At 41.1% G+C, this 27,341-nt stretch overlaps 1 protein-coding gene across 3 annotated transcripts in view; it reads right to left on the bottom strand.

Annotated features, from left to right (window-relative positions):
* Nucleotides 1–1,433: 1,433 nt before the first annotated feature.
* The window catches only part of furina (furin (paired basic amino acid cleaving enzyme) a), a 100,774-nt gene continuing 74,866 nt past the window's right edge, over nucleotides 1,434–27,341 (bottom strand). For all 3 annotated transcript variants that reach the window (XM_037755091.1, XM_037755100.1, XM_037755110.1), the window contains exons 8-16: nucleotides 20,033–20,205; nucleotides 17,483–17,695; nucleotides 14,328–14,428; nucleotides 13,086–13,189; nucleotides 12,713–12,830; nucleotides 8,283–8,462; nucleotides 8,070–8,194; nucleotides 5,728–5,850; nucleotides 1,434–4,564 (exon numbers count right to left, since the gene is read on the bottom strand). In XM_037755091.1, coding sequence (XP_037611019.1) covers nucleotides 3,957–4,564; nucleotides 5,728–5,850; nucleotides 8,070–8,194; nucleotides 8,283–8,462; nucleotides 12,713–12,830; nucleotides 13,086–13,189; nucleotides 14,328–14,428; nucleotides 17,483–17,695; nucleotides 20,033–20,205 — 1,745 coding nt within the window. In that variant the 3' untranslated portion in view covers nucleotides 1,434–3,956. The remainder of the gene's footprint in view (nucleotides 4,565–5,727; nucleotides 5,851–8,069; nucleotides 8,195–8,282; nucleotides 8,463–12,712; nucleotides 12,831–13,085; nucleotides 13,190–14,327; nucleotides 14,429–17,482; nucleotides 17,696–20,032; nucleotides 20,206–27,341) is intronic.

Raw genomic sequence — 27,341 nt, 5'->3', positions numbered from 1 at the left:
AACTGCCCCCCCCCGCCCTCCGTCCCCCATCACAAAGTGTTTTTCATTTATACTTAAGCATGTGCACACACGGACGCACGCAGATCTGATTCAGCCCTTAAGTTAATGGAGATGGGATACATTCTACCTCCTCCCTCCACAGCTGCTGAACATACAGGGAGTCACCGCAGATCTTCAACACAAAACGCAGAGACGACAGAATGATGTCAACAAAACACTTTGAACACGAGTGAAGGGGGTCGATGGACTGTGACGACAGCACGTCGTAACACTAAACAGACAGCATTAAAATGATTGTCTTTGGTTATGCCAAAGATATTGCTCCTATTAACTCTGTCCGACTTCATATTGATCACTTCAGACTACATCCTAAGGCAGGACTGAAGCAACATCGAGCTCCGCATGAAATAAATCAGCTGTAGAAAAGGAAAAAAGCCTCCATCATTCCCACGAGCGAGTCTTTTCTTTATAGCCAGAGGAGACAATTTGCGACGAGCAGATATTCTTTGTAACATTCCTGTTACTTTCTACATTTAAAAGGCTTCACACTCGTGTGCCGGTGAAGTGGCAGCCTTATGATGATGAGCTGCTTTCTGGCACAATTAAGAGAACCTCTTCTTTTTTCTTTTTTTTTTTTAGTGTGTAGTTTCCATCACGTTCTCGCAGTATAAAGAGTGAGCTGGCTGCTAATGGTGTTCAGCAGCTCCCTGTGCTTTAGAAGCTACTTAATGCTGCCCGCATTCATGATTTTCTTAAAAGTTGAACACTTGAACGCACAAAGCTCCGAGTTCATCAGTTTAAAGTTTTCTGAGTTTTCAAGCTGTAGTGGATACAACATCAAGCTAAGATGAATAAATCATTTTGTGTGTGCACTCGAGGGGCCACAGAAACTTGTCTGAACACCCCCCAAAATCTTGCACTTTCTGGAAGCAATATAAATGTTTTGTAAGGGGAGATGCACAGTGGATAATGTTGAGAAGACTGAGCATCAATACTACTTGCATTGGTCGGAGTCGCACACTATAGTTCTTCTAAAGAAGCAAACTCCAGAGTTTAAGAAAATAGTTTATGGAAGCAATTTTGGTGCTGCGTTAGCCCCATTATCTGTTGTTTACACACTTCGCACCAAGCTGGGAAGTCAATGAGATTTTGTGGCTCACGTCTGAGGCTGTAGTTATTACATTTTTTAAATTAGCAACCCTCCTTAAAGTGTGGCTAATCGAAGCCTGAATGGCAGTAGGCACTAATGTACATCCCACAAAGAGATGCAGCACACGCTCATTACTCTGCAGCCACATTAGCTTTTGTTCCTTCTGAGGGCACTTTCTCTAAATCCACGTTCTCAGGGTTGGTTTCCAATCCAGTTTAGTGCTTCCTGGCTGAAACTGCAGAAGAGGATGTAGGAAGGTATTGGTTGGAAACTCTTTATTCTCTTTTTTTTACTCTCTCTGAACACACTTTTTCAATTTAAATCACATTCAGCTCTGAATATTTATGGATAATACCTTCTGAGAAAGCTTTTCTAACAGTGGTTAAATTAAAATCGATTAGTTTTGTGTGCTCGTGCACCTTCTCGCCTTCAACACAAAGAAATTATTTGATTGTCAGTGACATAAACGTATGAACAAAAACATCTTCACCCCTGTAGAAACACCCCTAACAATTTCAAGTTGATTTAGCACTTAAAACGCTGGCCAACGACATCTACGGACATCCTTCTATTTTCAATAACGGGTTTTAAAACCCAGGTGTGACCGCCCATGAATGCTGATCCTAAAGGCAATACATTTTAGGAGAGATAGGAGATTTAGCAGACTAGCATCTACACAGCAGCTTTACAGTTTCTGAATCACAATTGCTTGTTTCTCTTCTAAATCATAACTTTGACTTACAACCTCTTAAATCTTTCCCGACAAGCGTTTTCATATCCGATCTACATATAATTTGACCTCTATAATTATTTAACAGCTCCTCTAACGGCGTACGAAACCTTGCTGGATGATATGAGAGGTAGATAAAAAAAAAAAATAAAGGACGAGCAGCTGCAGTTTTGTATGCATGTCATCACCATGACAACCTCTCTCTGGCAGCTCCAACGTTTTTGTACTGGAAATGGAAAAAAAAAATCATAATTTCAACATCATAGAAAAAGAGAAATTCAGAATGGCTACACTGGGTTAAATCATGAGATGCACATTTTAGATGATAACCAGCCCGGGAGAAAAAGAATCTCTTTAAAAACCATCTTCCCTAAAGGTATGATTAAAATCTCTCAGAATAAATAGTCGCTGCAGTATCATTCAGAGTATAATTAATTGGCAAGTACGCTGAAGAGATAATCTGAAATTCAGATTAGATGACGACTGGAGGGTGAGCGCAGAGACACTGGTGAGGTGTGGAGTCTCGACCTAAACAGCATTCAAGATTTGAAGAAGAGAGCGGAGGCTGTGAGGCGAAAGGAGGAAAGGAAACCTTCACTTCAGAGGGCTCGCACACACAAACACATGCACACGTTAACAAAGTTTCAGTCCTTGTGATGTGAGGTGTGTCTAATGTACGTTTGTAGTGCTAATGTGCTCTGACAAAAGGGAAAGCCTTGATGTATTGTTAACTGCGTCTGCTCTGTCAAGGAATCAATCACAGGTAACTCAACATCTGCCAGCTGCTTTTTGAGAAGCTCTTGTGCTCAACAGTCACATATTGTTCTGGGTCCCTTCAGCACCTCGGCTGCTTCTCTCTCGGCTCCGGGATGTGTGCACATCAAACACAGAAATTAAATATCCCTGGAAGGGATTGTGCCTCAGGGTTGATCGAGTAGCCTGTGTGTGTTTCTTTTTTTTTTTTCATTTCTCGTATTTTTTTGATACCCTTCCATGTGATGGTTGGGGAGGTGATGAGCGCAGGAGAATTCATAGTTTCTAATTTGGGATAAATTGAGTCCATCTTGAATCCCAAAAGTCTGGAGGAAGTTTTGTTAGTTGTGTGACTCACAGAGCTGAGAGAGATCTTTCCAGACTGTGTGTAGAGTAGGAGAACTAAAGCCCCCCTCACACCTAGAACAATAACCATACTGGTAACAAAGTGTGGAAGATGGATTTTGATTAAAGTAAATACAACTTGTCTCATCATAAAGAGATAACAGAGCGGCTCTCAGACGGTCTGTTTTGTTTATCTGACTAATGACACATGATTATAAACTATTAAAGTCTGTCCTTGACAACTATTATGCTTTTTTTAAAACGCACTGTGTCTCGCTACAGATAAGTGGTGCTTTTATGAACAGATTTTTGGACGTTGATGTCACTAAACGACACTTCAGAGAGAATCAATGTTTCCAAATCCGATTTCACGCCTCATAATGCAGCTTTTTGTTATCACTTCTAAGTTAAAGTACTAAATGTGACAGGACCGGCTTTAGCGTCTCTATAAAGGGCAGTACACGGTTCATCAGATTTACACGCTCACATTCACACAGACTCATACGCACATCTCTACTCCTCACATTCAACAATCTCGTCTGGCTACTGCACTGAGACTGATGGAAAGAGGGGGAGGGGAGGGGGGGGGGAGTAGGAAGAAGCAAAATAATAATCATTTGTTTGCTGTAACAAAAGGAGCTGGAGCTGGAGGGGGAAATGGACTCTGCACAGACAGACACTGTTAGCGACTAGAGGGCAAGAGGAGGGAGAGAGCCGGTTTAATAGAAAAGCGCCCAAGTATGAAGAGAGCAGAGCTCGGGCCATCCCGAGCTCTGAGAGGCAGCGGCTTCCCATCAGGTCTCCCACAGCAGATCTTGAAGCAGGACTCAGATGAGAACCCGGTGAGATAGAGACAGGAAAAAAAGGATGACAGGTAAAAAGACTGTGAGAGGGCCGTTACCGCAGCCCTGAATTATCAGACAAATGAGGGTGAGAAGACTTTAAAAGCAGGAGAGAGGGAGGGATGTGGGGGAGGCATTAAAGAGCACTTTGTGTTTTGATAAAGGCAGTCCTCTCATTATGGACGTCAAACTCATCGTTATCCGAGTCTGTGTTTACCCCATCATCCCCCCACACTGTCGGGATGCCGCGGTACGACACCACCCTATTTCCCCCGAGGCTGAAACTGCCCCCGAGGCCGCCCCCGGCCTCCATAGAGGGCAGCTTGATGAGCGCGCCCGAGCGCAGCTGCAGCAGCAGGAAGGTGCCGGCGAAGGTGGCGATGATGGCCATGCAGCTGAGCACGGCGACGGTGATGGGCAGCCGGGAGCTGAGCTGGAGCTGTGTTCCCGGGTTCCCATGGCCCACCATGAAGCTGCCGGGGGACTCGCGCATGTACTGGTTGAGGTGCAGGCAGGTGCCAGAGATGGGGTCCAGGGAGCTGTGGGGTGGGCAGGACAGGCAGGCCTGCGAGCTCAGGCTGCTGCAGGTCAGGCAGGGCGGTGGGCAGGCCAGGCAGGCTGGGACGGAAGCTGGTGCTATAGAGTTTCCCACTGTGTAGTTGAGGGGCTGGGAGCCCACGGAGAAGCCTGACGGACATTCCTTCACACAGCCCTGTTGGAAGAGGTAGTAGCCGCTGTCGCACTCTGTAACACAGACGAAACAAAACTGAAATAAAGAGCCTCACACACCTTTCACCTCCTCATATGAGTCAGACAACCCCGAAACAGAGAAGCAGGATTCCTGCCCAGACAGTCGAGGCTCAGAGGGCACAGTTAACATGGCGAAGCACGTCCTGTCTGACATTTCTTTATTCAGTCACCCATGGGGATGTTTGGTATCTTGGAAAAATGTGAGAAAAAGTTTCTGGGCAATTTTGTCTTTTTATGTCGCCATTTTCCACTTTTGTTAGTGCTACTTTTGCTCGCTAAGAAAAACTGATGACGAAAGAAGCTTTGCAATTCATATGCTGAGTGCAGCATGTTTGAGTCAACAGAGCCGTTTCCATATGCAGCCGGTCCAGATGCAGACCATTGCCTATAATGGCAATTAACAGACTGGGTGCTGGGGGTAACAGAGCTGTCAACAGAAGGAGGGAAATCTAATTGACTGCTGGTTCTTGTCAACTTGTTCAAAAACAGAAAATTATAGCTGTGATCCCCCAAGTCAGAGAGCGCCGTTTACTACATGATACAATCATAACATACGATCTGATAATTAAATATATGCTAATTAAATTCAGTTCACCCTATAATGACTGTATATGATGGTCTGTGGGTATGTAAGTACCTCTGACAGCCTGTAGGGGTCAGACTGTCACTGTTTCAGACAAGGTGGACTCATACGGACAGGAGTATCTTCAGACCTTGCCTATAGCAGTATTTGGATTAGGTAGGAGACGGCAGTATGGGCATCATTAAATTTAAATGAGGTTATTAAAAAGGGACCTGCAGTAAAATTTAATTTCATCTCATCAGAAGTTAGATCTTCATTTCAAATTGATACTGATGCTAAAGCTCCATGATGGCGTGACGTTAGCAGGAAGAGTTTGAATAAGATAATTGCGTGACTTTCAAATAAGTCTACTCACAGTTGATGTAGAGACATGCAAACGGACGCAGCTGAGCACACATGGGATAATAATATTTCACCCTGTTCCTCTTACACACTACTCCACATGTCACATCTCAGCATGACTCGGTAATTACTACTACACCCCCCCCCCCCCCCCCCCCCCCCCCCCCCGTCAGCTGTTGTGACAGTGACTTCCTGTGAGGAACAAACTGGGGACAAGAGATACCAGTCTTACCGATGCATATCTGCCTCAGGTCCAAGGTTTTACAGTTGCCATTGGCAGGCTGAGCCCTGTCAGAGGAGCTGGAAGACTCTGAGCCGGTGCCATACAGCACCAGGATGAACTGGGTCAGAGTGCCTGAGTGGAGAGATAGAGGAGATAAAAAAAAGCAAACTGAAATTAACAGAGAGACAAAGTAGGCCTGTCAAAAACAGAAAGGCTCCGGCGCTCCCTAGGGTGGATTTCATAAATGTATCCTCTTCTCACTGTAGACTCTTGGATTTTCTGCATAAACTGACAGAAAATGACTCCTTGAAATGAGCTGCAATTTAAAGACAGCGTGATTTCACTCTGTGCATAATATGAGTGTTATAAAGTGCCCATCTCTGAAGAGTCATTCAAGTGCAGGGACTAGAGAGAGGTCCCACTTTAGTAAGAGGAGGGAGGCGTTTATCTAGATCTGTTTTCTTGGGTTTCTTGGCTTCTGAATACCGTGTTGTGGGTGGATGATGTAGAATGCACACGGTTGTTGGTGGATGATGCAAACACAAAGAGTGAAGTTTTCACCCCACTGCTTTATCATGCCCCCTGCTAGAAGAAAAAGCGATTACTGCAGAGCTGTACAGAGTCAGCTCCACTGTTCCTATAAAGAGAACAAAGGCACTTTGGATACAGGAGCCACTTGATCTCTAATCTCCTGGCACCGAATCCTTAACCCTTGAGCTCAACTCTAGACTCAACAGATTAATGTTGAATAACGTTGATGTGAGGTCATTCTATGGCTTCCTGGTGGCCTAGTGGTTAAGATGCATACTGTACCATGTGACCGCAACGCCCTATGTTTAATCCACTTGTTGCCTTTCTCCCATATCTCTACTATCACTGTCAAATAAAGGCAAAAAATATACATATACACTGTATATATGTATATAAAGCCATTCTAAATTAGTGCTGAAATTAAAACATTAGTCGATTTAATACATTTGCTTCCCATAATTATCCAGAGCAAGTTCTTTTTCAAGTTTTCAACATAATAACTTTGCATATGAGAATCAGGATTTAGTATTCAGATTTATGACTTGTTTATATCTGTTTTTGGATCTTACTTCCCAGAGAGCGCCGCATGTGATTTTTCCCGGGAATGTCACCACAGACATCCAGGCTACGGTCGAATGGTCAAAACAAAAACCTAACCCCTTCTCCTTGACCTCGATGGAAAACGTCATGAGGTCAAGGAAAGATGCGAAGGAGAATTCAGAAGGACTCGACAACTGCGGTGCTCAGAGAATCCCGACTGCACTGAGGGCTGGTCGATATGGCCAAAATCCTCTATTACAATATGGTAATTTCATATCTTGATAACGATATACTGTATATCACAATATAGCATGTTTTCTGGTTAATTCAATAAATAAATAGTCAATATGAAATAACTACATGATAAAGCCTATTTCTGTTTACTCCTGTGTGAATTAAATACTTGACAAACGAAAAAAGAAAAGTGAAGAGTATTTTCTCATTTTAAGAACATGAGTGCAAAATGAACACAATAGTTTCAAGTGAAATTATAGAGGAAAAAGGGAACAGATAAAGGCCTAGCCTATATCGTGCTAGAACGGATATAAAAAAATATATACAATGGACATTTAATATAATTTTACCGATATATATCTTCATATTGCCCAGCCCTAACTGCACCTACACTATGCTACATAATTATGTGACAGCTGATTTTTCTTTTGTTTGTTTTTTTAAGCAACTTTATTGAGTACAGTGACAAACTCAATGTTTTAAAATTCAAGTAAGGATTCCTGTCCAAGCCAGAATCACACCTACTAAAAAGGATGTTTTCAATTTATCCATGGTCGCAAAGAATTGTGGGGCGTTATTGTCTCCTTTCCTTTTGTAAAGGATGGTCCAGTGTATCCTATGCTAAAGGAGATAAGAAAGGAAGCATTGAAGCACCTTTCCTTAGCATTTAGAGAAGCTTATCATGGCTGCCACTTAGAAACTTCTGGGTCATTTCACTCCTTTAGGAACCTTCCTGAGCGAGAAAACACTATTTGACCGCAGCCCCAGTTCATAATACTACAAATGTAAGGGCTTTCATCAGTAATCACCATTAAGTGACCTTCTTCAGTGATAGATAGTGACATTTATTTAAATGAAAATCTTCAAGATTACTTTAATTAATCAGGAAAGTAGTCAACAAATTTAATCAATAATGAAAATAATCATTATTTGCAACCCTATTTCAAATACGGCCTTGAGACAGATAAACTTGGACAGCACCAAATTCCATATATGAACACACAAACATGCAGGCAAATCCACCAAAATGTTCATTTCTGCTTTACCATAGTCACTGGCACCAGCCACGTTCTCGATCTCCAGCGTCCACGCCCCGCTGGGCTCCTCGTCCCAGGAGTGGGTGGTCATGAAAGCCCAGTCGTTAAAACCCTCTGATGAGTAGTCATGAATCCTGCAGGACAACCACACGCAGGGAGTGTAAAGCGTTTGTGTTTAGCAACGTGCACTGTATTGTCTGTGTGTGTGTGCGCTGTCTGTACCTGGGATGGAGCAGAGTGGAGCGTGTGCCGGCAGGACTAATGAGGTGGATCGCCAGGTTTCCCCTGCGGTTGTAGGACAGGGTGAGCCGGGCCTGGACGTGCTCTAATGAGGTCACGTGAGTGTCTGACCCAAAGCAGGCGTCCACGCTCATGTTTATCGACAAATGGCTGCCAATGTTCCTGTGAAACATGAGAAACGACATATGAAGAAGACACATGAAGACAGCGGTATACGTTAGTTGTAGGTCGTGTGCTGCTGAAGTCATTACTGGCTCGTCCTGAGCTGTGACATTTGGCTGCCGGCCAGTGTGAAAGCCTGCGAAGGGTGAAGAGTTTGTGGCCTTGAACAGGATTAGCGTCTCATAACCTGTAGCACCAGTGTCCTCTGTGGAAGTAAAGCAGCCACCTCTTTTTACTCCCTTGCTTAAGAGATTACACACATCCACAACAATTCTGAGGCGGAGGAGGACTACGGATTTCAGTGACACAAGGTTGTGTGATCACTGAAGTGTCTCACTGTTTTAAGACAGAGTCCCTCCAGGTTCAGGCCCATACATTTTTCATGATGCATCATAGGTTGACATAAACGCCTTTGACCTTTGTGGCAGCCTCACATGGGAATAAACCAAAAGGTTCATTTTCTACAGCGGTGTTTCTAGGGAAAGTCAGAAAACATGAGAGAAGGAGATGGAAATTTATACAAATGACTGCTGAAGTTGATTTATCATTGCCATTTGACCGCTGCGGCTCAGGCGCCTGTGATTTAAAAGTGTCGGAGAAGCAAAATGTGTGCGCCGGAGAAGAGCGACTGATCAAGAAAGAAAGAAAGATGACACGTTTGGCTCTTTTTATCATCGACACTTCAGTAGCAGCTACAGGTGAAAATCACCTCGGTGATGAATGTGATCATTATTGCTGAAAATGAAAAGACGTCAGGAAAATAATACAAGATTTCTCTGTTCAACATCACCAAAACACAACGCAAGCCAAAAGACCAACATTGCACAAACAGTATTATTTAAATTTTTTGTTGTCTTCTGCTTGAATTAATTTTTGGGTATTTAGCAGCTCACAGCAGATTTGGTCCAAAGCATTATGAAAAATCTACCAATATTAAATGATTTTTAAATCAAATCTGTTCACAGCAATAATCCTGGGGAAACACAAATGTGTATTTTAATCCAGTGTTAATTAAGCTTCTCAGAACCACCAAAAATATTCTGACAGGTGGCCAAATCTGAAGAATTGCCAACCATTTGGTGGTTAACACGCTTCAGTGTTTCGAAATCATGCATCACTTTTTGAAAATCTTTGTCAGAGCTTCACATACTACAGTTGGCAGTAATAAAACATGTTGCAGTCCCGCTAGTAATTTGCATTAAGTTTGCTAAATCCTCTTTCAGAAAAAAGTGTGCACACACACACATCTGGGTGTCTATCCATTACATTCAATGTTGAAACAATAGACAAAATCTATGGAGGACAGAACCTGCCAAAATAAAAAAATAAATGAATAAATAAATAAATGACTTGATAAAAAATGTTATTGAATATAGGAAAAATTATATTGTAAAAAAAAAAGAAAATAAACAAAAATAAATGTAGCCATTAATTAATTGATAGAATGTGACATATATTGATATTTCTGTTTTAATTTGCTTCTTTATTTATTTATCTTTGTATTAATTACCATATTAATTTACTCTTCTGCTTAATTCTACCCTTTAAATTATTCATGTATTATGAATAAATAAAATTGTCACATTTTATTAATTCATTCATTTTGCTATATTATTGACATATTCATTTATTTATCGAGTAATTAATTAATTAATTTATTCATTTATTTTTGGCAGGTTCTGTCCTCCATAGAATCTCTCTCATATCAATTTGAAACAATGCCTGTATGCTCACTGATTTGGTTAGACACGTGCTTACAGGAGCTTTCCTGCAAAGACTTCATGCTTTAAGGCACAATCCATTTTTCCAGATGTAAACAACACAAGGTTGGGCCAACCGATACAATTCAAATCAACGATCCGCAAACTCCTGCAACTCTGAAATCTATACACAGAATAAGACTAAACTCAAAACTCCAAAGTAATTCATTCATCATCTAACTGTTACACACGTTAAAGGCAAAAAAGGAACTGTAATTACAGTCATAATGGTGCAGTACTGTAGTTTTAACTGGAAATGTGTCTTTTTTGATCACTCTGTCATGATTCTGTTAGATGTAATCACTGGATATAATTGACAGTGAGAAAGACACTACCGGCAGACTTATCTCAAGTCACTCTGGATAAGTGTGCCAGCTAAACACCTAAAATGTAAATTGAATAACCTGCCTTGACTGCTGCTGCCAGACGCTCGAACCATCTGCTCTGAGCATCTCATAGCTGCAGTAAAAGAGAGAGAAACTTCCAACCCAGCGAGGGAAGTGACAGCGAGCGCATAATGAAGAAGAGATGTCAGGCTGTGTTTAGACTGTGACACCGGGAAGAGAAGGAATAAAATGGCTGAGGAAAAATATAGAGTCTTAACTGCGAAAGCAACACATGAAATGACAAATTATTATTTTAAATGATCCCTGAGTGCCTGGCACAAACACACACACACACACACACCGACATGGAGCATTTCAACGGGCGCCGAGCTGCAGATGAAGACGTAACGTGTCACTGCAGCAAAGCATGATGGCTCAGTTACACACGAGCATCTCCTACACCTGCGTTCTGTTATGGAGCGGTTTAATATAAATCACTCACTGCGGCTCAAACATCCAGGTTTATCTCATCATGCGTTTACGTCAAAACAATCTATGTAACATAACACTATGTATTTATTGTTTATCTGTTCTGCTATTTCTTGTAATGGTATAGTGACTAATTTTTTTTATTTATCAGTAGTAAATTATCTTTCTGATCACATTCATCCCGTCATATTTTATCATACTTTGTGTTAAATGTACCTCTGTGCTCTATGTGCTGCTGCTATCTTAACCAGGACACTCATGTAAAACTATTTCTTTATGCCAGCGAGGCACTTTTCATGTAAAAGGGTGCTCCGGTGATATAGTATTACACTTCCATAAAGTTGGACTCTAACACGAGGCAGATTAACAGTCAGGAGATATTCTGACTTCAGGGTTATTTTTTCAAAATTTAGAAAGCTTCCTCCAGAGCCAGAGAAGACATGTTAAATAACACTCCACCTATAAATTATGATAGAAATTATATACTGTATGCTACAGGTGACGCTTTTTATTTGAAATCCAAACTGCTGCTTGAACGTGCGAAACATTTAATATTCAACCTGTTATGCTCATAGACTGTATATAAGAAGTGGACGTAGTCACTGTGATGTCACCCATTGATTTGTGGGCTACAATTTTGAAGCCTTGAGTTCGACATTTTGGCCGTCGCCATCTGGGTTTTTTGCAACCAGATGTGACACGAGAGGTTGGAGCTAAGTACAACCGTGAATAAGACATTTTTAATGTTAAAAGGTTATAATTAACTTTCATGGACTGAAAACACACTGTGAAAGGGTTGAAGCTGTAAGAAGAAAACACAATCAACTCCCGCCGTGGTAGCAACCTGTCAATCAAAAGGTAGCCACGCCCTAAAGCATACCCTGCTTTATGGTCTATTTGACTCTAAATGGGATCATAATTTACTAAATGAACATCATGCTGTATTGACGAAGACTTGAAACTAGCGATTGAGACCATAAACTCATGTTTACAATGTTTACTGAGGTAATAAATTAATAGAGAAGTAGGCTCATTTTCTCATAGACTTCTATACAATCAGACTTCTTTTTGCAACCAGAGGAGTCGCCCCATGCTGGCTGTTAGAAAGAATGCAAGTTCAAGGCACTTCCACATTGGCTTCACTTCTCAGACCTTGAGGTAGCTCACTGGTAATGATCGGCTCAACAGCGACTGTGTCTTGTATTCCAGCAGAGGGCGCTCCTAAAATACACTGTCCATCCGATCCAGTGCCCTGCTGCTCTATCAGTAAACTAGGCTACTGTTGTTTTCTTTGCTAACACACAATAGAGAAAACCAGCTGGCGGTGCTGAGCAGATAATCGTGACACACCAGCGGGGAAGTAAAGAGAGTAAAGATTTCTGTTTTGACACACAAGTGGAAACATTGTGGGTAAAGGTAACACTGCATTACAATAACATTAGCTTGTCACTCAAGTGAGGCAGCGGAGGCACCTTTGAATGAACAGAACATTATTCGTAAATGTAATTTAGGATTAGGCTGTGTGGGCTGCATTCAAATTAAATCAAACAAATTACATGTTACTTTTAATTAGCTTGAACTAGATATTTTTGACAGCTGTAATATGTGTGATCAGGGTGTTGAGATAAATTCAGTGAGCTGTAACCGTGTGAGTGTGCTTGCGTGATGTACTAACCTTGGCTCACAGACCATGGTGATCACACATTTCCGCTGTGGCCTCACACTGGTCCATGTTTCTGCCAGCGCTACAATTGCACTGGCATCAAGTAGACCGTATCCGTATGAATGGCTAACTGCAGAGACCAAGAGAGAGAAGAGGAAACAGACACATGAATGTCGGCCCGCTGAGAGCAGCATCCTCTTCTCAGCTCCAACTTCACAGACGAGCTGTAGCGCGCACCCCATTTTAAGCTTTCACACAACCAATTCCAGGGCTTTGCATCTCTAGTTACAATTTGGTTTATTCGATGCATAAACATGTTAATGAGCCTCGAAGGCATCTGTAAAACTGCAGAGGGCAGAAGAGAACTTGGAGGGAGTTGCTGTACCTTTGCGTCCAACCCCATTGGTTCTCCAGTCGTTGGTGAGCAGGTGGGCAGGGTGAGAAGTTCGAACAACCAGATGTTGCATGTCCCTCCAGGTCAGATTTTTACTGCAACGTGCGTGTATGCAAGCGCACACAAAGACACAGCCACATAAAGAGAAAGACACACACAGGGAAGCACACATGGTAAGACTCTTTGAGGAACTCAAACAGATCAAACAGACGCCTCTGACAATACATCCTACAGCGTTAACCTGCAGGTGGACAGCTGATTAAATACAAAGAAGTACCAGCCACATACTTTCCTGCGTTAGAGTAAATCTTCAGTCAACATGCTTTTGAATTGAATTTCTGCCCTTTCTGCAAAACTTACTGTAAAGAGAAAACCTGATTATCCTGCCTGCAGCCACGCAGGTTTGAATGGACACAAAAGGGTTACAGGATGTCACAGTTGGGTTTAACTTTAAATGTATAATTTCTATTATAGATTTAGTCAAATTAAGCAAATCATTTTGTAAGTTTGCTCAAATCGCTTTCTCATGAAATCCGTTCCTAATTGCAATCCTTTTCCTTTGCAATCCCCTCACCCTGTTTTGCCACAAGACTAATTACTCATTTTTTTCCTGGACTGTTCTGACGTTCATGTTTGTCCCTCCATTAGTGCTGCGTGACTGGATAAGAATGATTAGTGCTGTTTTTTATGAATGCATTGTAAAAGTCTGTCAGGCAGAGGGGTTAAAAAGGAATTCATAAAATGAGATAATCATGCAGAATCGATGAATAAACGAGCAGCGCCTGCAGTTAAAGCCTGATTTAATACAAGAGTAGTTCAATTTACAATCGGGCTTCTAAAAGTCTGTGCAAAAAAAAGGTAGAAAATGATTTTACCTGTTGCCACTAAATGACTAATTTGCAGTTAGGGAAACTTCTAACCACGTGCTAGAAACTGAGCTGGGCAGAGTGGGGTATTAATTCAAACTACTTTGGCTTTCTGAATATATTAGTGTCCATGCAGGTATGGTAAATGACCAATCCTTCTCTAGAATAATGGCAGCACAGTCTAATCATGAGTTTGTTCTGTACAAATTATACGTTTAATGCTTTTCTTTTCCATAGGATTAAAATGATTTTAATCAACAAAAGTCAGGGAAATATGCAGACGCTGATGAAGGTTAGAATGAGGCTGTAATGCTGAAGAGAATCACGAGGCTTGGTGAGACTCAGAGAAATGGTGATAAGCACTTACTTGGCCTCAAGGGCAAGAGCGATGATCCCAGCAGCCAGCGGGGCGGAGGCAGAGGTCCCTGTGTGGGAGTCTGTGCATTTTGATTTGAGGTCTGTAGTCACCTACGGAAGACAAACACGGTAAAGCTGAAACAGACAACTCCGACACAAAACATTTACCTGAAGTTATTCTTCCGATTCAGTTTTATAACTCTGGTCTGTCCTCACAAAACTAAACTTTTACCAGAGATGCTCTTGTGCCTTAACATTAAAAGGTACAGTGTGTAGGATTTGGTGACATCTAGTGGTGTGGTTGCAGATTGAAACCAACTGAGTACCCCTCCGCTCTCTCCTCCCTTTCAAGACTGCAGTAACGTGAGCCGGCGAGTGCAAAACCGCCATAACGTCGGTCACCTCACTCAGAGGCCATCCTTACTATAATAACACTACTTTAGGAGCAATGGAAGTTTTGCACTTTTCTTTTGATGTTACCACAGTTTCACAATCGTGTCAGAGAACTACGGTGGCCTTCAGGTAATGTAAAAATGTGAAAGGCTCTCAGTAGAACCAGTGTTTTGTTTGTCCGTTCTGGGCTACTGTAGAAACATAGTGGAGCAACATGGCGGACCCGCTCCCTATGGAGATATGAAGGGCTCATTCTAAGGTAACGAAAACACAACAATTCTTAGTTTCAGCTGATTATACACTAATGAAAACATAGTTATTCATATTATATTCCATTTCTGCTAATAGATCCCCCCAAAATGTAAGACACTTCCTTTAAAAAATACATTCACAAGATGTTTAAATTCTTGTCACCTGATAACTCGGAATTTGCCTCCTTTAAGTGAGTGAAAAATGTTATTCTCCATCACTTCCTCTCTTACTATCTCATATGTATTTGCTGGGGGCAGAAATTGCCCTACAGTTAAAGAAGCGGGAAGTTAAGAGCAAAAAGTCCTCAGCACGGCTCTCTGGACCAGCTGGAAAAATCAGAGCAGGGAAATCGTATAACTCATGCTCACCCTCTCTCAAACAACTACCAATGAGGTGCCTTTGAGCAACACTCAAACTGCCCCGGTAGAAATCTCCTCGGTGACCCACAGCAGAGGGCTGCGGTTGCACTGTGGGCAGCTCCCAGGAGTGAATTTCTGCAGCTGCATGAATACAAAGCAAGGCGGTGCAGAACCAGCATGTTTGTACTCAGCAAAACCTGTCTCAGGACAGATAAAGGTTACAAAACACTGCTTCGCGAACAGCCCCCAGTCCCCCACGATAGAATCCTAAAGGGGAGGTCAATCTATGTAACTGAATACGACGATACAAAAGCAGTTGGAATCAAAAATCTGCCCTCTGTGCTGACTAATGCAGAGCCTCCAGAAACTGATCTTTTAATAAATGCACTGGCAGAACTGACTTTAATGCTCCAATTATGCATTCAGGAGCTTCCCATATCCCCCTTACTTTAAATTGAAAGAGAAGGATAATATAGTGAAAAAAACCCTAAACAGACATTAAGATATTCGCTCCTGCATAACCTCAGAGGTCCCACCCTCTCTTTTCTCCTCCATCTCTTCATTCCCGGGTACATGAGTGACAGCACAATTAAGTGAGTACAGCACTGAGGCATTATGGGACCAGCCACATGTCACGGAGATGTCATAAGCTGTCCGTCCAGTTGGCCCGGCCGCTAGACTGCATGCTAGGAAAAGAAAGGCTGTGCATGTGTGTGATTTTGTGTTTGCGACAAGAATGTTAAGCAGCAACAGATTGCCAGACGGAGTCTCAGCCGTTCGCTATTCATAATAATTTTAATGGTCCACGACTGAATGAATGGAGGAGAAGAAGAAGAAAAGGAGGACAGAATGAAGAAGTCATGCTGTGGTTCAGACAGAAGGCTGCAGAATGGGCTGTTTGTATGGAGCTGAAACAATTACTTAATTAATCACTAAGTCCATTGAGATCAAAACTATTTTGATAATCAATTAGTCATTTAAGGTATCTCTTTAAGCAAACATTCGGTAGTTACAGCTTCTCAAATGTGAATATATTCTGGTTTTCTGTGATAGCAAACTGCTTATTTGGATTTTGGACTGTTGGTCGAAAAAAACAAGACTATTTTTCGGACTATTTAAAGACCACAAAAATCAGTTTATCAAGATAATAACTGATAGATTAATAGATAATTAAGATAACTGTTACTTGCAGCCATGTATGTACAAAATGTACATACGTTTAATATACGGTATGATCAAATGGCATTCCTAAGGGGTTTAGAAACTTTAAAAATGCAGCTAAAAAGATAAAACATTGTTGTCATAGTTTGGTATTTTATCATAAACACTTCTCATTAATTTAGGCAGTTATTGGGTAAAACTTTATTCTAGTATAATGGTTGGTATACTGGTTGATTATTTTTATGATTATTTGATCAAGTTTGTCATTATTATATTATATTATATATATATATAAATAATAGTGAAAAACGGCCATCACAATGTCCAATGTAACGTCTTCAAATTTCTTGTTTTGTCCGACCAGCTATCCAAGCAAGCCACAAAAAAAAAACAGATTTATCTATTGATTATTACCACGATTAAATCGATTAGTTGTTTGGTCTATAAAATGTCACACGATGATGAAAGATGTTGATCAGTGTTTCCCAAAGCTCAAGATGATGTCCACAAATGTCTTGTTTTGTCAACAACTCAAAGATAATCAGTTTCCTGTCATAGAGATCACAGGGATGCATGCGCACCTGGGTGATGTGATACACAGTCCTGCAAATGGTTTCACACTATTCCAGTGATCTACAGGTGGGGGTACCGCTAAAAATGCATAAAAACATACATAATACAATACATAAAAAATGTGCCATCAAAGGCAGGGAAGATGAAGACTGAAAGTAAATACGGATGTAAACAGTCCAGGCTTCAAAATGTAGAAAACAAATCGGCTTTGTAAATGTTTTAGGAGGCAGGAAATGGGTTCAGCACAGTTTGTTAGACCTCAAGGATGCAGCCCGGATAAGTGTTTGTCATTCAAACACATTTCAGCAGCTATAAAGAAGCCGTGGATTTCACCTTGGAAATAAATATCTGACCATTTTTTAACCACAGGCATTGAAGCTCAGTTAAAGCGAGGGACACAAGGAAAGGAATAGAATGAGAGACTCACTATCTGTTTCTCGTTGAGGTTCCCCGAGCTGTAGGTGGTGGCGAGGGTGGAGGAGCACGCCTCGCTGTACCAGGGGACGTTGCCGTTCTGGGTGGAGCTGCTAATGGACAGGGTGTAGATGCTGTTGGTGTAGCCGTCGCAGTTGCAGCTGTCCTTCTCTCTCCCTCCGTTCCCAGAAGCCCACACAAAGATGGAGCCCAAACCACCACGACCCTGGAAAACATACCGTATATTCAGACAAACGGAGATCCTTTCATTCTCATTCATTCATGCCGTGGACCACCGCTAACCAGAAAAGAACAAAATCTCATTCAATCTTTAATAGGAATCCCAATTATAGGAGGGCAAATTCATTTCAGGGCTCATTTCAGAAAGGGCCCATTAAAACGCAGCATACATCACAGAGGCCGCGGTGGTCACTCAGTAAATTAAAAAGAGCTATACATTGCGTGACAGCAACGCAATACAAAAAGGCACTATATGACAACAGCTCATTGTGATAAATCATCCAACCTCTCAGCCTTTGAAGTGCAATAATTTTCATCTAAGAGCCGCTTTATTGTATTGAGTGGAGCCATCTCTCTCCGCATTGATCAAACCCAGCTATGCACCACCCACACCACCATCAGACAGCACCGTCACTGTGGCAATTATCTTAGTAGTCAGTGTCAGCGGTTCCAATCAGCTTTACGGCACATGCCTTGAATCCTACTGCTCTGTAACAAGAGTCAGTGTTAGCTGGATGGATGTTTTGATTCATGGAGGGCAGATGTGAGAGCCTTGGGTGTGATCTGTATGCTTATTGATCTGTTGACTTGTTCATTTTACATATCTTTACTAGGGCTGTTAAAGTTAACACGATGTGTCAACGCAACTTGCGATTTTTAGGTGCAAAGGAGGCTACATAACGCTCTAAAGTTACACTACACTTTGGTGAGGAAAAACTAGCACAGCCATTTTCATAGGGGTCCGTTGACCTCTGACCTCAAGATGTGTGTCTTAAAATGGGTTCTATGGGTACCCACGAGTCTCCCTTTTTGCCCACTTTATGATAATCACATGCAGTTTGGGGCAAGTCATAGTCAAGTCAGCACACTGACACACTGACAGCTGTTGTTGTCTGTTGGGCTGCAGTTTGCCATGTTATGATTTGAGCATATTTTTTATGCTAAATGCAGTACCTGTGAGGGTTTCTGGACAATATTTTCCATTATTTTGTGTTGTTAATTGATTTCCAATAATACATATATACATACATTTGCATAAAGCAGCATATTTGCCCACTCCCATGTTGATAGGAGTATTAAATACTTGACAAATCTCCCTTTAAGGTACATTTTGAAAAGATTAATGTGCAATAACTTTGCAATTAATCGCAATTAACTATGGACAATCATGCGATTAATCGTGATTAAATATTCTAATAGATTGATAGCCCTAATCAGCCCTTATCTTTACATATATTTTATATATCTGATATAGATACATTTTCTATATCTATTACCTATATCTGACATGGTCCCATGTATTAAAACTAGTGCTGACATCAACAACAGGACTGGTTACATGACAGCGTTAGGGGTGTAAGAAAATATAAAAAATAGTGAGTATCACGATATTATGTTTTGTGATACTGTATTGATTCTCAAAATCACTGTTTTTAATTAATATTTTACATGCAAAGATTATCTCAGTCAATACTTTATTATATTTGCAAAGAGATGCGTCCTCTCAGTGTATGTGCCCTCATAAAGTAATGCTATGATGTTGGGTGTTACAGGGACTGTGATAAATGCAAATGCAGATCCCACTGTTCTGACTGCATAAAAAATACAACTTTTTTGTTACTCAGATTGTATGCACGGTGGTGTGTCTTTATACTACGATACTTTTCCTAAAATTAGATTTTAAAAAATCTCAATACATTGCCTTGCTTACAGTATGGCAATATATTGAATCGTAACCCCCGTATCATGATACGTATCGTATCGCCAGATTCTTGTAAATGCGCAGCCCGAGACAGCGTGGTGCCTTTTTGGTCAATATTCTGATTGCCATGTTGTTAAATGCTGACAGACTAGTTATAAATCTCTTTGTTTGGAAGCCTTTGATTATAAATGCTTTTCAAGTAATGCAAAGCTGCAGTAACTGGTTGGAATATAATTGTTTTTTTCTTCTTCTTTTAAACATCAATTCACGGTTTGAAGAGACCACATACCGACTGACTGAAATGAGCTGAGAGATAAAAGATGAGCTGGCAGTTTAGAAGCGCCCTTCAACTAACAATGAATATTCAAAGAAAAACTTTTCATACTTCATTTCTGTCAGTGCTGCTTCTATTCACTTTCCAAGATTTTTCTCCCTGGTGGCTTTTAGAGGACATTCCCTTCCATTCATAATTGTCAGGGTCAAAAATTGCTTTGTTCTTCCAGCTTGTGTCCTCTCATGCTTGAACAGTTCAATTACTGACTGCTGAAAGGAAGCCACACACAGCCAGTAAATAAGTTCTGTCTCACACAAACACCCACAAACACACACACACACACACACCTCTGTAACTCCACGCAGAAAAGCTTCTTTGGCGAGTTTGGCAGGTCCGTCGACAGTTTTGCCGTCATCCTCCGGGCCCCAGCTGGCGCTGTAGACGTCGATGTGTTGGGGGTTCAGACTGAGGGACTGGGCCTCCACCATGTCAGTCACCTCGCCGTCCAACATACGCACACCTGCAACACATACAGACACACAGATGACAAAACAGAAAGGTTTTCTTAGTACATAGATAGTATTTTTTATGATAAGTAAAAGTTAATATGAAATTGAACACCTAATAAACATAGAACCAAGTGATGTGAAGTCAAGTTAACGGCTAGCAGCTCAAGACTACATTACCCGCTACTACAGTAGCATAACCATAGACTGTATATAAGAAGTGTCACCAATTGGTTTGGTGGACTGCCGTTTTGAGGCCTTGAGTTCGTCATTTTGGCCGTTGCCATCTTGTTTTTTTGCAACCAGAAGTGATACAAGAGGGTGAGGCCAAGTACAACCGAATGCTGAATAAGATATTTTTAGGCAAACAAAATTTGAATATCAACTTTCATGAACTGAACCCACTGTGAAAGTAGTAAGACGAACACACGGACAACTCCCAGACCGGACAACGCCGTGGTAGCAACCTGTCAATCACAAGGTAGCTACGCCCTAAAGCATCCCCTGCTTTATGGTCTACTTTACTCAAAATGGGACCATAATTTACTAAATGAACATCATGCTGTATTGAAGAAGACTTGAAACTAGAGATTGAGACCATAAACTCATGTTCACAGTGTTTACTGAGGTAATAAATCAAGTGAGAAGTAGGCTCATTTTCTCATAGACTTCTATACAATCAGACTTCTTTTTGCAACCAGAGGAGTCGCCCCCTGCTGGCTGTTAGAGTTTAAGGCACTTCAGCATTGGCTTCACTTTTCAGACCTGGCAGTAGCCCACTGAGCATAACAAGTTGCACTGTGGGTAACGTAGGTGCCAGGTTTTGACAAGAAAGAATATAATGTGGGATAAAAAGACCATATATCTGAATTTGTTGCATTGCTAGCACAGTGCTAAATCAGTGGAGTACTCTTTTTACCACAAAAAAGGACTACACTGAAACATGCAAAAAGTGCTGCAAGTGATGACAATCTTGCAAGATCCTGTTCCTCTAGTCTGCAGCTCAGTGCTTTATTCATGGTGTTGTAGCTCTTTAGTTGTACCTGACCTGTTCAGCTAGGTTTGAAATGTGTAGGGACAAAGCCATGCTGCTGTAGTGTTGTGTGATTTGCATTTTTACACGCTTGTTTGCAATGCTGTCCATTGTCTGCGTGCATTTGTACAGCTCACATGCAGCGGTGCAGCACATGCTGCTGGCATTTGTTATTTGCGCATTCACTGTGACGCTCTCATGGACTCCACCATGTAAATCAACGCCATCTCTATTGATTTGCTTTGGCGCTTGAGCAGGTTGGGGGAAAAAAAACAAACTGAAATGGAACAAGATCAATTGCATTGTGGGTGAAATGCCTCCTCAAGTGTGCAGCAGACTTCTGAGACAGAAAATTCAGATAAAAAGATGAAAGACAACATTAGTTGTCTTCCTCTACGTGTCTGGATGAAACTGTCTGAGTGCAAATTGAACCAGACTTGCTCTTATTTCAAGAGAAGTGAACAAGTCAGCCAAAGTTAATTGAGATCAGCGATCATTGATGAAGAGCTGTGAACCAGAGATAAAACAAATACATACACACAGCAGTGCAGGAGAGGCATACAGAGCGGGAGGTGTTTGTCCTAACGTTCCTCCACAGAGAGAGTGGTGAGAAATCAAAGGCACCTAAAAAACAAACTAATTTCCCCCTTTGGTGCATTGCAGGTCAGGTTACTCCATGCTGCTCTATGTGGGTTAAAGTAACCAAGCAGTGTCTCTTTGAAGTCCTCCAAAAGCATCAAACAGGCGCTGGGCTGCTAGTGTTTCCATGGCAGCCTGCACTTCTGTGATTTGCCGAGGAGACTCAAGTATCTCCAGTCCCCATCCAAATTATCTGTCTATCCTAAAACCCAGACACCAAGCTTGATAATGCATCAAGGTTCAATCTATTTCTTGTGTATATGCACAGTGCAGTATCATGAGTCGCTCATTAACTCTCAGATCAACTGAAGCTCAAATCAATTTAGCATTTATATTTTCTTTTAAATGTGTACCCCCCGCCTTGTACTACTCAGGTGTAACTTCAATTCATACTGTGCAATACTTTCAGGTGAAATTTCATTCCAGTCACTGTGCAATATCATATTTCCACTTGTGCAATTGTGTTGATAGTCTGTTTATTGTCAATACTGTTTATATTGTTCCTATTTTTATATTTTTCCTTCTATTTAAATTGTTCATATTTTATGTCTGTCTACTTTTGTTTTGTTTATTTTTTTTTACTGTGTTGTATCTTGCTTTTTGTTTTTACTGCTACTTGTTGTTTCTGCACTATCCCCTTTGCTGCTGTACACTAGAAATGTCCCCACTGTGGGACTAATAAAGGAATATCTTATCTTATCTTATCTTATCTTATCTTCACCCAACGTCAGCTGGGATGGGCTCCAGCACCCCGCGACCCCGAATTGGATCAGCGGTTACGGATAATGAATGAATGAATGAATGACAGAAATTTGAACAACTGCTGGTTCAAAAATATAAATGCTAGTATGCTGTCTGGCACATTTTTGCCTCTATATGAGAATTTAGGAGATTTTCTTTTTCATACAGATATAGTGCATCCTGTGTAAAAAATTTAATTGCTTATTCACTTTCTTGCAGAGAGTTAGATGAGAAGATCGATACCACTCTCATGTAAAGCTGCAACAATGAATTGATTAGATGTCAACTATTTAATTTATTGCCAGCTATTTTGATAATCGATTAATCGGTTTTAGTCATTTTTTAAAGAAAAAAAAGAGAAAAATTCTATAATTTCAGCTTCTTCAGTATGAATATTTTCTGGTTTCTTTACTCCTCTATGACAGTAAACTGAATATCTTTGAGTTGTGGACAAAACAAGACAATTGAGGACGTCATCTTGGGCTTTGGGAAACACTGATCAACATTTTTTACCATTTTCTGACATTTTATAAACCACACAACTAATCGATTTATCGAGAAAATTATCGACAGATTAATCGACAATGAAAATAATCGTAAGTTGTTGCCCTATTATCATGTCTTTACAGCAAATATGAAGCTACAGCCAGTTAGCTTAGCTTAGCATAAAGATGATCGGAAGTGTGAGAGTGGCATCGATTCTCTCATCTAACTCTCTGCAAGAAAGCCAATGAGCGTCGATCCCAATGTGTTGAAATATTGCTTTGAATATCATCAGCGAGTTGACTGAAATAAAACTGCCACAGTTAGAAGTAAAACAAAGGAAAATGAAAATTTCTGTCAAGATTCAGACAGTTTGACCCTGAGAGAGAGAGAACAATGGCAGCAACCTCGTAGTGCTTAATTTATTGTACTTTTGTTGGAACTGACGCTCACCTGAAGGACTACTTTTATCCCAAAGTTATAAATATTGGAAGATCTAAGCCAGCCAATATGTGTTTGAAATTACTATGGAGATAATTCACAGGAGTGTCTCTTGGCTGAATAATGAGCTGTAGTGCGGCAGGTGGCACGGGGTCAAGTGGGTAACTGATCTTGTGCGCAGAGGAGTCACAGAAGCTTCTGCACTCCTCCCTCTGCACTCTGCCTTTGCAATATATTATCCCCCGCCAATTAATAACCTGGCCTGAATAAGCCCTGCTGATTTGGATTTAACTTGACAATTTGGGTTCCTGCCTTTTGTTTCCGATGTTCTGGAGAATGCTGTTTGTCTGTCTGGCTTCCAGCTGTGGAGAGCTATTGTAGGACTTGCACAATCTGGACTCTCGGGTGTTGCCGTGCTGCGTGTGTGTCAGTTTAATGTTCAGTGGATGTTTGGCATGTCACCATGCAACATGCGTCGGGGGGGGAAAATTTCATACTTGAACCTTACACCTGGCAAGTGTAAATTATGGTTTCAAAACTGAAAAATAGGATTCAAACATTTGAAAATAAGATTTTAATGAAATAACTGCCTCACTCTTACAATGTTGGCTGCCGAGGTGTGGACTTTATGGACTGACGACTTTAGACTTTAGACTTGACAAAGTAAAAAAAGACTTGCAACTCGACTTGGACTTCAACACCAGAGACTCATGACTTCACTTGGACTTGAGCCCTTAGACTGAAAATACTTCATACCTTCCTCCAAGCCTAAAGATTAAAAAGCATGTTATTTAAAAAGCGTGTGCATGAAGGCGATCAACTGCTCGGTACCGGAGGTGACTTCGACAGCATCGGAGATGTTGCGTTTATTTACTTTTTGAGAGATCCTTCATTGATTTGTTTGGGAGGTGGATTTACTCGTTGGGAAATAACTGAACTGAACAAACTGAATTTCTATCTTTTGTTGTTTAGTGCTGAATGTGTTTTTGGCTGGACCGCATAGGGCCAGCCCTACAAACGCAAAAGTCTGCCAAAGACTGACTGAGTGATGAATTTACATATTTGATCGGCCGAGTGTTGGAGTTTCATAATTGGCTGTTGCTCTTTCAAAATAAAACGCCGAGGAACAGTCCTTTATGCAAAAAAGCTCGTCCAGCAAGACGCATCCAGCTCAAGAAACTTGGACCAAGCTGTCAAACTAGACGATCTAGTTCTAAAATGAAATGAGATTCAGCAGTGGCACCGCCTATTTCTCGCTTAAAATGTTTTCAGAAGTAGATTTTGGTGGATTGTTTAGACGGAATAACAAAAAGTTTACGAGCAGGCCGCCATGTTGTTTCCTGTTTGAAACAGCAAGCAGAAAACCATGGACCAACTACGTGCATTCAACGAGAGAGTAAACGTCACCGCTAGAGCGGCCAGTTGAGTGGAGCAGCGCGTCCCCTAGTGTTCTCATCAGACCTGGTGGACATGTAGCGCTGGATTCAACATTATAGACATGACCACTGACTATTTGTTTAACAATTTAGCCACAAATTCACAGACTGACCATACACGGTCCAGCCATATACTCAGTTTTGACCGAGTCTTGTTTGTTGAAATCTGGACTCTTTATTTTTTAGTGAATATTATTTGGACCTGATTATCGTACACTTAATTCCCCAAATCCACTTTGTTTGAACCAATCCGGCAGCATCCAATCAAGTTGCAGGAGAAAACCATGAAGAACTAACTTACGTTACTGAGCACCAGTTGGCACCAGTTACTCTGTTATTAAAATGGTATTGCATTTGGTGAGGAGAGCGCATTATGACTTGTTTAGGACTCATAACTCAAAGTTTAGGACTTGGGACTTGTCAGTTATGACTCAGGACTTGAGTGCTTACTTGTGACTTGCAAAACAATGACTTGGTCCCACCTCTGGTTGGCAGTGTCGTGCTTTAAATTACAAATCTGTGTCTTCAAAGTTCTGAAACGTACTTTCAAATCTTAGTTTTAATGTTTTGACGGTAGTCAGAATCAGCTTGAATGGCCAAGTATGTGAACACGTACAGTATGAGGAATTTGACTCTGTTTTTTTCATTGCTCTCAATGTATTTACACATGAATTGAGTTTCTAGTATCTGATTCTACTGATGGAAAAAAGCCTCGAGTGTGGATAAAAGCATGTGATGGTTTTCACAACACCGTGCCGCCTCCCGCTCCACCTACATGTTCACACACAGCCTTGTTATGATAGAAACGCTGATGCCATGTGGTATACTCCCACTTGCCATCTGGAGATCATAAAGAGTTACGGCACTATTCTGACGGGGTCTGATCTTTATGAGAGCTAGAAGTAGACAGGAGGCTATTGAGATAAGCTGAGAGGTGATGCGATAGAGCATGCATGGATATAAAGGAGCTCCTACCACACTACATCACTGTGCTACATCCTGGAGTCAGACATTACAACTTCATCCTCACACAGGAACAAGAAATAAGCAATCAAACACATGTGCTCTGTTCTAATGATGTGACTATAACAACAACTAACTTTAACCCCGATAGCCCATTTAATGGGGCTTCAATTTTAGAATCGTAGTGGGAGAAAAAACTAAAATAAAACATCATGAAATGATAAAAACAAAAGTTTGTTTACAATGAAAAAAATACACAAATCAGCTGTGGTGTTTTTTAAATATCAAAAAGCTTCTTTTGAAGAATGGGAACAGAAACTACAAGTGTTCCCTCCCTGCAGGCAGAAGAAAAACAACCCATCAGGGTGCCAAATCCTTTTTAGAACAAACAAATTAATATTTCACAATATTTTGCCACTCTCAGATATTTTATATCTTCTCATAAATGAGCAGTTTTTTACTGTCCGTTTGTGTGTCTCTGACACAGATAAATAATCTTAAACTAAACTGTTAGTGTCATCTTTTAATTATGATGTTTTCCATTAATTGTGGCACTGCAGTCAAAGGCTGACCCCTTTAAGGCCAAACGCCCGCTGTAATATTTTTCATCTCAATACATGTCCCATGTGCTTAGTGTACTATTCACACCTTGACATCAGAACTGTACGCTCACTAAAAAACAAGGTAGCACATTAGAAGTACACAGTGAGTGAGTAACAAAGTAAACAGACTTGTCAAAAATTCCTTTTTAGTTCAGCTGTGATTCCTTTCTCTCTTTCTCCCGCCATCTCCCCATTTGCACTGTAATTACTATTTTCATTATCAATGAATCTGCCATTAATTTCTCGGTTAAAGGGATAGTTCGGGTGATTTGAAGTGAAGTAGCCAGACAGGAGTACCGGCACGGGAGCAAAGCAATGTAGTGCTGTGGACGCGGCCGGCAGCAAAATATATTTTAACCACCTAAAGTACACGAATATTTAGAATGTTTTCACCGCTTTATCCTGCCATCAGACAGCCGTTTCCAACTGGGCACTAAAGCCTTTATCTATGCTCTCTACAAAGCCACAAAAGCAGTAATTTTACCTCGCAGAACACGGGAGTTGCTGGTCTAACGCTGCCTCGATCGGTAAGTTTGTTTGTGTTATTGTGTGGCTTTGGTGTTTTAAAGGGTTAGTTCGGAGTCACTGAAGTCACACAATAACAAAAACAAACCATCTGATCAAGGCAGCGGTAGTCCAGCAACTCCCATGTTCTGCGAGGTAAAATTACCATCTTTGTCAATGGAGTCGGGTGGCTTTGAAGAGAGCACAGATGGATACAATCTCTCAACACATGGCTTCAGTTCCCCGTCAGGGCTGTCTGACAATGATGATCTCGTTTTGTCTTGTGTTACAAATCCCCTTTCCTTTAC

This window comes from Sebastes umbrosus, chromosome 2 (assembly GCF_015220745.1).
Source record: "Sebastes umbrosus isolate fSebUmb1 chromosome 2, fSebUmb1.pri, whole genome shotgun sequence".
In the NCBI taxonomy this organism is placed as follows: Eukaryota; Metazoa; Chordata; class Actinopteri; order Perciformes; family Sebastidae; genus Sebastes; species Sebastes umbrosus.
This window is presented reverse-complemented; position numbering and strand designations above follow the sequence as displayed.